This window comes from Abramis brama (genome assembly GCF_963993115.1).
Source record: "Abramis brama genome assembly, chromosome: 2".
NCBI classification, from domain to species: Eukaryota; Metazoa; Chordata; class Actinopteri; order Cypriniformes; family Leuciscidae; genus Abramis; species Abramis brama.
The window spans coordinates 23,548,386-23,563,036 of NC_139964.1; the positions used below are offsets into that span (position 1 = coordinate 23,548,386).

At 44.4% G+C, this 14,651-nt stretch overlaps 1 protein-coding gene across 1 annotated transcript in view; it reads right to left on the reverse strand.

The window, feature by feature from the left end:
* Positions 1–517: 517 nt before the first annotated feature.
* Positions 518–14,651, reverse strand: part of LOC311077976 (adhesion G protein-coupled receptor E2-like) — a gene marked incomplete at its 5' end in the record, with an annotated part of 39,824 nt that continues 25,690 nt past the window's right edge. Inside the window, 2 exons of the mRNA XM_084106622.1 lie at positions 518–628; positions 1,599–1,761. Coding sequence (XP_083962748.1) covers positions 554–628; positions 1,599–1,761 — 238 coding nt within the window. The 3' untranslated portion in view covers positions 518–553. The remainder of the gene's footprint in view (positions 629–1,598; positions 1,762–14,651) is intronic.

The following is a 14,651-nucleotide window of genomic DNA, read 5'->3' on the forward strand; positions in this document are numbered from 1 at the left end:
ATACTAAATTTATTTAAAACAAATGATTCAAACTATTGATATTGTGGTTAATTTCTTATGCAAAATCATATGGAACTTTTTTCTGTTTTATTACAGGTAATTTATGTTATTGTTTTTAATTGTGAAACTGAATTTGTTTATTCACAAATTCTGTGGGATACTTCTGTGGGATATTTTTGGATTGTGAGATTATGAGTTATGAATATGTTTTGAATAGATTGTTTAAAAGAAAATAAGATCTCAAATGTTACAGATATCACACTGCTTTAATAAAACACTTTAAACTGAAAAACAATTGCTTTATATTCTTATTTTTTTAGCGTATTAAGTGTAACCCAGTATACAAGCCTCTAAAATCATGGTAGTTCCTCTACCAAAGAAATGTTGCACTTAAAGAAATGTATAAATTCACATAAGTGTATTGACCGCTGTAAATATATAGCATGTTAACTAGTGAAATGTGTAGCTGAGACGGTCATATAATATCTAAATCATGACAGAATGACTTTTATAATAATGGCACTTCCTTTGCTGAATGTGGATGCTTTAGTCTTCAGTTTTTCTTGATGGTCTTTGATTTGAGTCCACAGCAAAGACATCTGAAGAACTTCCTGTACTGCTGCCTGACCTGGACAAGAATGAGAAAAGAGATAGTTTTAAACTCTGGTTATAATAACAAAAACACAGAACATGTCCAGGTTATTTTTCAAGAATTTAATTTTAGAAGATGAGAAATGAAAAATTAACCTAAGGGATAGTTCACCCCTAAATGAAAATTAGCCCATGATTTACTCACCCTCAAGTCATCCTAGGTGTATATTCTTCTTTCAGACGAATACAATCAGCGTTCAATCATATTAAAAAAGTCCTGGCTCTTCCAAGCTTTATAATGCTTCACAAATTAGTCACAAGTCATAAATTAGTCTAAAAAGACAATTTTTTGAGAGAAATTTGGGAGGAGCTTGAATTTGTTGCCCAGCCCTGTTTGTTTGAACCGCGAGAGGCGTCAAAGCTTATGCTACTCCTACATCTACGTCATACATGCGCCACTGATTACTCTTTTGGCGCAAGTCGACTTGTGTACGGCCGTCTGCCGGAAGCTAGTTATTTTAGTCTATATATTTTTCTCACACAAACACTTTGCTTCACTTCAGAAGGCCTTTATTAACCCCCCAGAGCAGTGTGGAGCACTTTTATCATGGATAGATGCAGAGGTGGGTAATCCAGGGGCCAAAGAGTAAAAGTCCTGCCATATGTTTATTCCACCCATAAACTCAGTCAGCTGATTTCACTAATTAGACTTGAGCTTCCAAAGTTACCAGAAGCAGTGTGGAGCACTTTTATCATGGATGGATGCACTTTGATGGACTTCAAAACAGAAACGGCCATTCACTACCATTATAAAGACTGGAAGAGACAGGACATTTTTAAATATACCTCTTGATTGTATTCGTCTGAAAGAAGAATGTCATATACACCTAGGATGAATTGAGGGTGAGTAAATCATGGGCTAATTTTCATTTTTGGGTGAACTAACCCTTTAATATAAAGTAGGTGAGAGATGATTTTCTGGTAGACTGTCTGTACTGATGTCTGACCTCATTATTGAGGACACAATAGACCAGGAAGATGAAGGTTCCCTGCTGAGAGTTCAAGATCAGGAAGATGATCTCCAGCTCCTTACTGACATTAGTGAAGAAACCCAGAATCCAGGGGCAACCAAGAATCACAGACTGAGCCAGTGTTTTAAATACCATAATCCTTCAGAGAAAGATGGAGAATTAATATATATTTATTGATTATATTGTTGTGGAAAATCTGCAACTGTCCTGTTATAAGTATGCCTTTTTGTCTGTAGAACACTTCTGTATTGTAATCAACCACACTTGAAACTTGTTTATTAATAAAGTGGTTTATGAAGAAAAACTCTGCAATTGTTATTGTAAAAATTTTTTTGAGAAAGTACAAAATATCACACTTAAAGGATTAGTTCACCCCGAAATGAAAATTTTATATGAGACATGGATATCTTGGATGGCATTGCGGTGAGTAATTTATTATGAAATTTTCATTTGGGGTGAACTAATCCTTTAATGTTTTAAGCATTAATTAAAAAGCATAGAGAGGAACAAAACATGTATTAGAAAGAGCTTTGCTAAAGAAAGAAGAAAAATGCAAGCATTACTGTCGGATGTGTTGCGGACGAAGCGCAGAATGCAACAAAAAAGAAAAGTCTGAAGAAGGAAGAGGCGAAAGGCTTTATAAAGACAGGTCCGAAAGGAATTCCCAGAACTCAAGACACCTCAAGACTTAGGATTGGATAAATTGTCTGTAAGAGACTGATCATTTATGAGGGGATTTCCAAAGATGACGACCTCAAGAAATCTGATGGTCTATAAAAGGCTGAAAGGAGAAGATGAAGGCAGACGCTGATTCTTAATGGCCTCTCCGGTGTTACAACGCTTACAAACGATTTACTCTTGATGTTGTTTTGTCTTGTTTTTTTATATTAGTACTTTATGTAAACTAATTAACCTGTAGATAATAAAACAGGTTAATAAAACAGGTTTCTTAATTGAAACTAAGAAACTCTTTTGCTACTCTCGCCTGCCAAAAGTCTTTGATTTCTAATAAAGTGAGCTGAACAGAAGAAGTCTTCTGACCTATGGATTGTGAGTATGAAAATTCAGATGCTTATGATTTAGGACACACTGTTAGACCTTACCAGGTTTTTTTACAGTAAAATACTGGCAACACTGTTGTATATACTGTTAATTGTACAGTTCTTTACTGTAATCTACAGTATGTTACTGTAAAAATGCACTAAATTAAAACGATACTTGGTTACTCACGTAACCTCGGTTCTCTCTAGAGAGGGAACGAGTATTGCGTAAGCTTGCTTACGCTGCGGGAAAGTCTTCTTTTCTCGAGATACTGAAGCCAAAAATTATCCTTAATTTCATATTTTGTCAACGCAGTGCAGCTGCGGGCAGCTGAGCTAGAGCGGCATACTGCACGCTCATTGGCTGCCGCGCGGCAACTGCTTAAGCCTACCAGTGAGCCTGGCGTGACGTCGCGCCCTCGCGCGTCACAGCCCGCCAGAATGGGCGGCGTCAGAGCGTATATAAGGAAGGCTCGTAGGCTATATTCTCTGTTTTCTGTCGAATGAAGCGACACGAGCTATAGGCTTTAAGCACGGCAGGGAACGCAATACTCGTTCCCTCTCTAGAGAGAACCGAGGTTACGTGAGTAACCAAGTATCGTTCTCTTACGAGAGGTTCTCTCGTATTGCGTAAGCTTGCTTACGCTGCGGGAACCCCTTGTCCACGCCGTGTGCGCCTAACGATCACATATGACTCTTTATGAAAAGCATAGAGGTGAAATGACAGGTGGCCAGCGGTGCGGGCCAACACATGTTCATAAGCACACCCAGGGAACACAAGAACGGTACTGCCGGTCTATGCATACTGATACCCTGAGCGTGCAGCTCAACAGACAAGCTAATCGATAATACAGCCTGCGCACATGAGCAGGACATGAACACGACTAGACTGACAGAAGTTTAGCCTGCAGGGCGGGAACTTCCAGGTTATAAAACCTAACAAATGTAGAGGGGGACACCCAGCCCGCCGCCATACAAATGTCATGAATGGAAATCCCGCTGGACCATGCCCACGATGAGGCCATGCCTCTGGTGGAATGAGCCCGTATGCCCAACGGGCATTGCAGGTCTTTTGACGCATATGCTGCTGCAATAGCATCCACTATCCATCTGGATAGCGTCTGTTTCGAGGCGGCGCGACCCTTAGCGCGCCCTCCAAACGAGACGAAAAGCTGCTCTGAGAGCCTGAAGGCTGCAGAGCGCATGACATAACCCCTTAACGCCCTGACCGGGCAAAGGCGGTTAACACCCTCCTCGCTGCCGGATGACGGCAGGGCCGATAGGGTAATGACTTGAGCCCTAAAGGGAGTACCTAACACTTTGGGGACATAACCGTGCTTCGGCTTGAGAATGGCTAACGAGTCGTTAGGTCCAAACTCGAGGCACGTCGCGCTGACGGACAGCGCATGCAAATCACCCACTCGTTTGACTGAAGCCAGAGCTAGCAGAAAAACGGTTTTAAGCGTCAAGTATTTCAACTCCACAGAGTCCAAAGGCTCGAAGGGATGCACTTTTAGGGACTCTAGGACCAGAGACAGGTCCCAAATAGGGACTGACGGGGGCCGAGGAGGGTTCATCCTCCTGGCCCCGCGCAGAAAGCGGGTAATGAGTTCGTTCCTGCCCAGCGAGCGGCCGCGCGCCGAATCGGCGAACGCTGCTATGGCCGCGACGTACACTTTGAGCGTGGAGGGGGACCTGCCCGCGTCCAACATCTCTTGGAGGAAGTTTAATACCTGTGGAACTCCACAGGACTGAGCATTAGAACCCTTTTCCACACACCATTTGCTAAACACCGACCATTTAGACGCATAGAGCCGCCTCGTCGAGGGGGCTCTGGACTGCGTGATCGTGTTAATTACCCCTTCTGGCAGATCAACGAATATCCGTTGATTTCCCACGCATGCAGAGACCAGTGCTCTGGATGGGGATGCAGAATCGATCCTCGGGCTTGAGAGAGAAGATCTCTCCTCACCGGAATCGGCCATGGGGCTGTGTCTGCCAGCCTCATTAGCTCGGGGAACCACGGTTGGTTTTCCCAGCGCGGAGCTATGAGGAGCACTGCGCAGTCCGCCTCCCTGATCCTCGCTAGCACTTGAGGCAGCATCGAGATCGGTGGGAACGCATACAGCGGAACGCTGGGCCATGTCTGAGCCAGCGCGTCCTCGTGTTTTGAGAAAAACCTCTGGCACTGAGCGTTCTCGCTCGCGGCAAAGAGGTCGATCTCCGCTTCGCCGAAACGACGCCAAAGCGATTGGACCGTCTGGCGGTGTAGAGACCATTTCCCTGGGGGAACGTTGTCCCTGGACAGTCTGTCCGGGCCGTCGTTCAGACGACCGGGTACATGAGCTGCCCTTAGGGAGCGCAGCGGTCCCTGAGCCCAGGATAGGAGGCGCTCTGTGAGAGCGCGCAGGGTTCTGGATCTGATTCCGCCCTGGCGGTTCACGTAAGACACCACTGACATGTTGTCCGAGCGAACTAGCACATGGTGTCCCCGTAGAAGCGGTAGAAAGTGCTTCAGCGCTTTCTCGACCGCCAGCATCTCTAGACAGTTTATGTGAAGGCTTTTCTCCGTATTCGACCATGGGCCACAAATCGGACTGCCCTCGTGAGTCGCTCCCCAACCCATGTTGGACGCATCTGTCGAGACCACTTTGCGGTGTGCGATGACCCCCATCGTCACTCCCCGCTGATACCATTCGGCCGCCAGCCAGGGCTGCAGGGCTGAGACACAGCGCTGAGTCACTCTGACTGGTGCGCGGCCCGAAAACCATGCATTGCGGGGCACTTCCGACTTTAGCCAGCATTGAAGCGGGCGCATTCGAAGTAAACCCAGCTGCAGGACCGCTGCGGCTGACGCCATATGGCCCAAAAGCCTCTGAAAGGTTTTCAGGGGAAAAACTTTCCCCACTTGAATGGAAGCGCGAGGTGTCGAACACAGCGTGCGCGCTGTGTTGACAATCTGGCCGTCATCGCCGCCGAATCCAGATCTATACCCAGAAAAGTGATAGACTGGCTGGGGGTTAGAGAGCTCTTGTCCCAGTTCACGGAAAGACCCAGGCTTTCCAAATGACCGAGAAGCGCTGTCTTGTGAGAAACTAGTTCCTCTGTTGAGTGCGCTATAATGAGCCAATCGTCCAGATAGTTCAGAATTCGCATTCCCTTCGATCTCAGGGGAGCGAGAGCCGCATCCATGCACTTCGTAAATGTACGGGGTGCCAGGGACAGGCCGAACGGCAGGACAGTGTACTGATATACCTGACCGTCGAAGGCGAATCTCAAGAATGGCCTGTGACGGGGTATAATCTGAATCTGAAAATACGCGTCTTTCAGATCAAGAGAGATGAACCAGTCCCCCGGGCGAATCTGCGCGAGGATTTGACTGGTCGTGAGCATTTTGAACGGTCGTTTCATGAGCGCTTTGTTCAAATGTCTCAGATCTAATATAGGTCTGAGCGCTCCGCCTTTCTTGGGTACGAGGAAATAACGGCTGTATAAGCCTGCCTCGGTAACCGGCGGGTGAACTCGTTCTATCACCCCTTTGTGCAGCAAATTCGCTATTTCTGCGTGAAGCAGATGAGCTGCATCCGCCTTCACCTGAGTCTCGACCCGGGCGCGAAAGCAACACACCCTTTATCACTGTGTTTAGTACCCACTTCGACACTCCCGGAATAGCTTTCCATGCATTCGCACTCATAGCTAGGGGTCGAATCGCCTCCGGTTCCCGCCCGCCGCACAGCGCGGGACAAGGAGCCTGTGGCGGTATGTGCGCGAGTCGCGCAGTGGCAGTGAGGGGAGACGGGGGCTCGCTGATAGCAGCAGCCGGCTGAGTGACGCTGTGAGAGAGCGTTGTGTGTGACGGCTCGCGGCGCGGAAGCGGGGCGGGCTCGTGAGTGTTCACATGAGAGTGTGCGTGCTGTGTAGCGGGCACAGGGCTCTTTATTAACACACAGCCGGTGACGGATTGCTCTGGACCCCGAATGTGTGAGACAGAGCGAGCACTGTGTAGGTGTGAGCACTGGGGCGTGGGCACGTGACCTACAACTAACACTCGAGCGGCCGTAGCGCGCTTTATGTGAGTGCGCTCTGTGGGGTACACAGGGGAGATTGTGCTTGTGTGTAGCAATGAACACTGGGACGTGGGCATGTTTACTACACTCATAACACTGACGGCGTGAGCCGATTGACCAGATTTTACACTCTTTATTTGATTTATCTGGGTCGCCGTAAGAACGGCGTTTGTGTGCAGGCGAGAGAGTTGAGAAACTGGCTCGTTGGCTGCGGTGGACACTACTGCAGTAGCCTTTATCAAGGGGACTGGCAGAGGTATACAAGTTAGCTTTGACGGCGGTCCGGCCGCGGCGGGACTCAACCGTCTTTTCCTCTCGACGAGTGCTAGGAGGACTTCGCAGGCTCGGGTTTCAGCGAAACTCTAGGCCGGGGACCCCGCGGGGGTAGCGGCCTGTGCTGGCTGGTGGAGCGGGACCTGGGTCGGCCGCGCTGGCGCTGCTGCGAAGCTGGAGGTCGAGACGGGCGCTGCGTGGAGCTGCGTGCAGGAGGCTGAGTGTTAGAGCGGCCTGCAGCGGAGCTCGAGCGGCGGGGCAGAAAGAGGTTCATGGCCTGTGACGCCTTCTGTACTTCAGAGAAGCGGTCCACGAGGCCACTCACCGCAGGGCCGAAGAGACCGGTGGGTGAGAGCGGGGCGTTGAGAAACACGGACCGCTCTTGTTCCCCCATGTCGGCTAGCGTTAGCCAGAGGTGGCGCTCTATGACGGTCAGCGAAGCCATGGAACGTCCGATAGCTTGGGCCGCTGTCTTCGTCGTGCGAAGGGAGAGATCCGTCGCACTGCGCAGGTCGGTCAAGGCAGACTTATTCAGTTCTCCCTCGTCGAGCTGGCGGAGGAGGTCGGCTTGGAGAACTTGAAGGACCGCCATTGTGTGCAGGGCTGAGGCGGCTTGCCCAGCGGCGGAGAAAGCGCGGCTGACAAACGCCGAAGTAGTCCTGCAGGCCTTAGACGGGAGGGCAGTCTTTGAACGCCATCTAGCAGATGGGGGGCAAAGATGCGCTGCAACCGCCTGTTCGACCGGTGGGATCCGGTCATACCCCTTCTCCGTGGCTCCATCCACGCGGGAAAGAGCTGATGAGGCCGGAGTCTGGCCGAAACTGGAGCATTCCACGATTTAGCAAGCTCCTCGTGAAGCTCCGGTAGAAAAGGCGCTGGTCTGGACGCTGGAGCTTGTCGACTGGCGGGCAGGAAGCATCCGTCGAGCCTGTTGGGCGGGGACACCGCTGGCGGAGACCATTCGAGGCCCAGGTGCTCGACTGCCAAAGTGAGGAGGCGGAGAAGCTCGGCGTCCACACTGGTGTGAGTCCTGCTGGACGCTCTGGTGGAAGAAGCGGAGCGGACAGAACCGGACCATCCCTCGCTGTCCGACGCCATTAATGAGCACGTGTCCAGTATCGCGTTGTCATCCGCATCATCCCCTGAGGCGACGGCATCGAGGGCGAGAGCCGTCGGCTGCGCGTCGGGAAGCGGGGGCGGAGAAGGAGAGAGCGAGGCTCGCGGGAGAGGCTCCGGCGAGGCCCTGGCTCGAGTCTCGGGCTCCGGTGGTCGTTGAGAGCGGTGTTTCTTCTTTCGCGGCCCAACGACGGTTGGAGCAGGCTCTGTGAAGAGGGCGAGTCGAGCCCGCAGGGTCGACATCGGCAGCTCTTCACAGAAGGTGCAGCCGCCCGTGGAAAGCGCGACGGCTGCGTGGTCCCGGCCCAGGCAGAGAGCGCAGATAAGATGGCGGTCTCTGTCGCTGAGTGTAGAGCGGCATGAGCCGCACGTGGTGCGAGGCATTTGCAACAACGCCTCCGCTCTTTTAGATAGTGCTGCGGAAGCAAAACACACAGAAAGAGCTTTTGTAAAGGATATCGCCGGATAGCTGAGCTGGCACGGCAGGCTGAAGGCGGCGAAGATTCGTCCGGCTTCCTCAGGCTGTCCTAAGCTGGCTCGTTAGCTGTTCCTTGCAGGACAACGGCGACGGCTTCCTCTCAGAGTTCAGCGATGCGAGTGCTTCGCTGAAAAGACAGAAATCAGAGAATATAGCCTACGAGCCTTCCTTATATACGCTCTGACGCCGCCCATTCTGGCGGGCTGTGACGCGCGAGGGAGCATTGGGCGTGACGTCACGCCAGGCTCACTGGTAGGCTTAAGCAGTTGCCGCGCGGCAGCCAATGAGCGTGCAGTATGCCGCTCTAGCTCAGACAAAATATGAAATTAAGGATAATTTTTGGCTTCAGTATCTCGAGAAAAGACGACTTTCCCGCAGCGCAAGCAAGCTTACGCAATACGAGAGAACCTCTCGTAAGAGAACTCGAGTTAACTAATTCCACTTGCAGAAACCGACTGCCTTAAATTGGCCAACTGTCATTTAAATGTATTAACTAAAATGTATAATGCATAAATAATGTGAACAAAGAATTACTGTGAACTTCTTTCATTTGAGACCACTAAAAAACAATTGCACGTAAAAGATTCCACTGGACCAGCAACTACACAGTCACTGCCTGTTAAATAAAGCAACATGCAGCAAATCATCAATGTTTGTAGATCTTCTCCTGGACTGAAGCTCAGGCTCTACTCTTCTGCACAATGGTGACCCAAAAAACTACATTTTACAGTAAACTACTGGCAACAGTGTTGCCAGTATATACCTGTTTTATAACTTACAGTTTATTACTGTTAAAATACATTTTGTGGGTGTGACTTTTTAATCTTACACTGTTAACCCTTTCAAGCCCACAGGAAAATCCACACTACAAAGAGAAAAAGTACATTGACGCAGTGTTGCAGTGAGATAATTAAGTGAATATGTTGAATAATAAGTTAATAAGTGAAATAAGTGATTGAGCATTAGTGATGAACGCCTGCTGTTAACAAGCAGAATCACTGAAGGAAAGTGGAACAGAAAATAGAGAAACACTATAACTACAACTACCTTCCAGCCATTACACATTATTACACTTATTATTAACCAGTATGACTTTATTTCTGTCATACAGAAGTTGTTATTAAGATGTTTAATTGAAAATGTTTGGTTTGAAGTTACCATGATGGAGATCAGTGTTTGCTTTAGTTGGGCTTGTGACCCTTGACTTTTTAACATTAGTTTTTCACTGGCTGATTGAACTGTGTTTTTATGGTTTGTGAATGATTGTGGTTATGTTGATTATAATAATAATAAAAAAATCATTGTATAGCCTGTTCATTCACTAAATCTCTTTCAGTATTTAATCCTGTATCAAAAGTGTTACATTACCACCAGTGTGAAACTACAGTAATAAGTTATGATGATAATTTTTATTAACACATAATACACAGCCTAAAAAAGAAACAGAGCTACAATATCTTGTAGAAACACAGAGATATCAAATATCTGCATATGCCTCTCATCAATGGTGGCAATCATTTATTTTTATTTATTTATTCATGCAGGAGTGCATGCTGGGAGTTTTATACTAATCTGGAACCCAGCATGCACTACGACATTAAACTTTTTATTGTCACCATTGTTGAGAGTCATGTGCTGATTGTTGATGTCTGTGTGTCTGAGTTCAGCAGGAGATAAAAATGTTTTAAATCGCTACATTATTTCAATATTCTTCAGAATAACTGATTACAGGAACAGCTGTATTTCACATTATAGATTTACAAATATGATTAATATGAAATACCCATAAATCCAAAGCTTATACACTGGTTAAGATCAGAGAATCAGACATGTCCAGGATGATTACGTAATCATCACAACAGTCAAAAACACCTAATGTGTTTTATAAACTCATAGTTAAAGCAGCCAGAGAAAAAACTGATATAATAAAGTCAATGGTTCAAGAGCCCAACTAAAACAAATACTGATCTCCATCATGGTGATAATAACTTTATTATTTTAAATAAAACATCAACAACTAAATATCGGTTAAAGGCACAATATATATATATATTTTTTTAGTTGTGTACTTACATTATCCCGACTGTTTCCAACAACTTTCAAACCAGGAGAAATTTAATTTAATTCGAAGACACGGCACGTTTCTTTATTTCCGTTTTGTCACAGTCAATGGCGTCATATCCGCGTTCTCCCTGGTTTCTGCTCGTACTGCCATGGTAACCAGAGCTATAAACCAGAGCTGTCTGATAGTAACCAAGGCGACAGACGTGGACAATGTAGTTCGCAATGTCTATTTGCACGCTGTTGTTGTTTCGTTCAAACATCATGGACCATGGCAAGCAGACTTTGGATAAAAAAGGAGAACTAAAACGAGAATCAATATCAGCGCGGTGTTTTCGAGATGCCGAGAGCTCCCATAGACAGTATATAAACGAGAGCTCCACGTCCGAGACTTCGACCGCTCCTACATGTACTTTATTAAACAGGTGAGCACATTTACATAAAACTAATCAATGTTTTATAGTTCAACAATGATAAAATGTCAGAATATGATCTGTATGTTATTCTAATGTTGATCTAGTTTACTGCTAGTCTCATACAGACAGACTAACACAAGTTACATTTCAACAAATGCAGTTTAGTGTGCTAGTGTAATGTTAGACCAAGTGAAACAGCGCTGCGTTACCTCACAAGTTTAATTTGTCTAATAAACTGACCTGTGAGTAGTAATTCTGCGTGTAGTTCGGTAGAATGAAATGTCCATATTCCTTTTATATCCGCGGGACTCGCGTCACGTGTGGAGCTGATAGCAGTCTCTTAGCAATCCCGAACTGCTTCATATCACAGTCACGATAAAAACATCGATGTATTCAGTCATCCATAAACATTATTAGATCGGTCGGCTTGACGTTGACGTTGACGATAGGGTTGCCACCCGTCCCTTAAAATACGGAATCGTCACGTATTTGAGAATAAAATAACGCGTCCCGTATTTTTCGGAGTTGTCTTCAATGCAGCATCTCTCATGCAAATCATCCGACCGGCATTCTGTGAAGACTCGTCCTATTCTGCCCCTGATTGGGTAATACTCGCTGCCGCTGCTGCCATCGTTGGATTGATTGGTTTGTTTCAGGGTCACGGCCAATCAGAGTCAGAGGAGGGCGGGTTGGCACTCAGAGTGTCGATTTGAAAGAATGGCGGAGGCTGCTACAGATACTATGACGAGTGGATAATGCCTTTTCTAAGTCTACCCTGAAGAAGGCGAAGGAGCAGTCTACCCTTCCGTCGCCGTCAGTCCGTGTCTATTTTTGAATGGGATTGATAGAGACGTCAAACGACAGACCGGCGACGACGTCATGGCGACGTCACAGTAGTAACGTATACTTACGGCGACGTGGCGACGGCGTACGTGAGAAATGTATAAAAAATCATAACGTCTGAACCAGGCACGTCGCCTAATAAGACGCCTGATACACACGTCGTCCCTCAGTACGTCGCCTAATAAGACGCCTGAAACACACGTCGTCCCTCAGTACGTCGCCTAATAAGACGCCTGAAACACACGTCGTCCCTCAGTACGCCTAATAAGACGCCTAAAAAAACACGTCGTCCCTCTGTACGTCGCCACTCGCCTAATAAGACGCATGATAAACACGGCTTCCCCAATGTATTTCGCCTTTAAACATTTCAGAGTTTTCCTTAGTAGATGTACTTGTTATAGGCTATTGCTTTTAGCCTACAGTAAACTTATTTCTCAAAAAGGGCCACTGGTGCTTAATAACTAAGTTTAGCCTATTCAATGTTTGATAAGCTATAGGCCTACAGTCAAAAGTTTATGAACGGTAAGATATTTTAGACAGTAATATTAAATATTGAAATAGGCTATTTATACAACTTAAAATAACTGTTTTCTATTTGAATATATTTTAAAATGTCATTTATTCCTGCAATCAAAGCTGAATTTTCAGCATCATTACTCCAGTCTTTAATGTCACATGATCCTTCAGGAATCATTGTAATATGATGATTTTATGCTCAAGAAACATTTATGATTATTATCAATGTTAAAAACAATTGTGTACAATTTTGTTTTTACGATTATTTGATTAATAGAAAGTTCAAAACAACAGCAACTATATGAAATTTGCCAGCACAGAAATAAATTGCATTTTAAAATATATTAAAATAGAAAGGTTTAAATTGTATAAATTTTAAAATGTGAAACAGTTTAAATTGAATAAATATTTCACAATATTATTGTTTTTGCTGTATTTTGAATCAAATAAATGAAGCATTGGCTTGGAGAGCAGAAGAGACTTAAAAAAATCTTACCGTTCAAAAACCGATGTAGCCTAACTATATTGGCTGTTACGTTAGTGTGTAAAAGATTTTTAACATGTTTCAATTTCATTAAGTCCTTATTTCAACATTTCGACATAAGTAGCTCGTTATTTCGACATAATACGTTGTTATTTCGATATAATATCTGTTATTTAGACATAATAATGGGACATTCTATCTGCATTAAGCCACATTAAGCATTCTTATAATGGTTTTCTATGGGAGGAAAATTCTTAACGTGTAATTAAACATTAATTTTTTGAACATATAGTATAGCCTACTTTATTATGATTTTATATCATAATGATTTATAAATGCAGGCACAATTATCCGTGAACTTGATGAATGTTGCAGATGTTTTATGCGCAAATAAATGCCTTAGTTTGAACTGTGCAAAATTCAGAATTAATTGAATATGCAGCAATTTGTACAAATAGAGAGTCTTTAGACATGTTGTAGCCATTAAATAGGCGCATTTGGTTTCATATTTGTTACAATATTATAATGTTATTTTTTCCCCAATCTATGTTGATAATGAAAAGTGAACAGCATGAGTAAGATTGGATGCGCAATATATCGGGAAACATGATTTTGACCACTTCATAAGTTTTGTTTTTATGAAACCTTTCTTTAAAGTGAATTTCGTTTTGTATAAATTGCACCTTAATTTTAAGCAATTTTTCATTAACCAGTTGCCTGGATTTAATAGGCTAAATAAGAAGCAAATAGCAGACAATATAATCATGACATGGAGGCGCCCGCGCGGTCACTTGCATTGCACGTGAACTGGAGCGCATCTCATAACTTAACCAAAACTCAGCGTTTGTATAAAATTGTATTAATTATAAATTGTGAAACAGTTTAAATTGTAAAAATATTTCACAATATCACAGTTTTTCTGTATTTTGAATCAAATAAATGAAGCCTTGGTGAGCAGAAGAGACTTATTTTAAAAATATTTAAAAATCTTATAAAAACCGGTAGTGTAAATATATTGGCTGTTACATTAGTGTGTAAAAAAATTAACATATATTGAACATCGAAGGCATTCTTTTTTACTATCCCTTAGAGCCCATGCACATTTTTTGCCTTGTTTTCTAGTGATCTCGCCTTTATTCTCTTTAAGTCATTCAACATTTTCTTCAGCATTTAATGACGTGGAGAACAAGGTATTCTGAAAAAATATGCTTAGTTTCTTATGTTTTATCAATTTATTGTCAAAATATAGTTGTTGGTTTTTTTTGTTACAAAAAAAGGAAAAACATGGTAACTTATGACCAAAAAGAAGGGCAATTATAATAGATGTGAATTTCTGATGCTCAAGATGGGTTGTCATCTCTGGTCCTCAAGGTCCACTTTCCTGCAGAGTTTAGCTCCAACCCTGATCAGTTCAGAACCCCTGGTTTAGAATTGGCTTTTCTCCTCCTGAGCATTAGAAATTCAAACATCTATTATAATTGAATTTTTGGTATTATAACCCCTGCTCAAACCATTAGAAAATATGAAGGCTGTTATGTAAAATTTCTCTGAAATGAGCCATTGTGTTTATCTGAGGAAATCCCAAAAATCATATTTTTGAGTGACGTGTAAAAGTCTTCCATAAGTCTTGTATTTTTTATTTTCCAAAGAAGAACGAAAAAGAAATACAGTTGTGGGCAGGGCAGCGGGAAGAGGTTTTAGGTTGGGGGGTGCTGATTTTTTTTTTTTTTTTTGG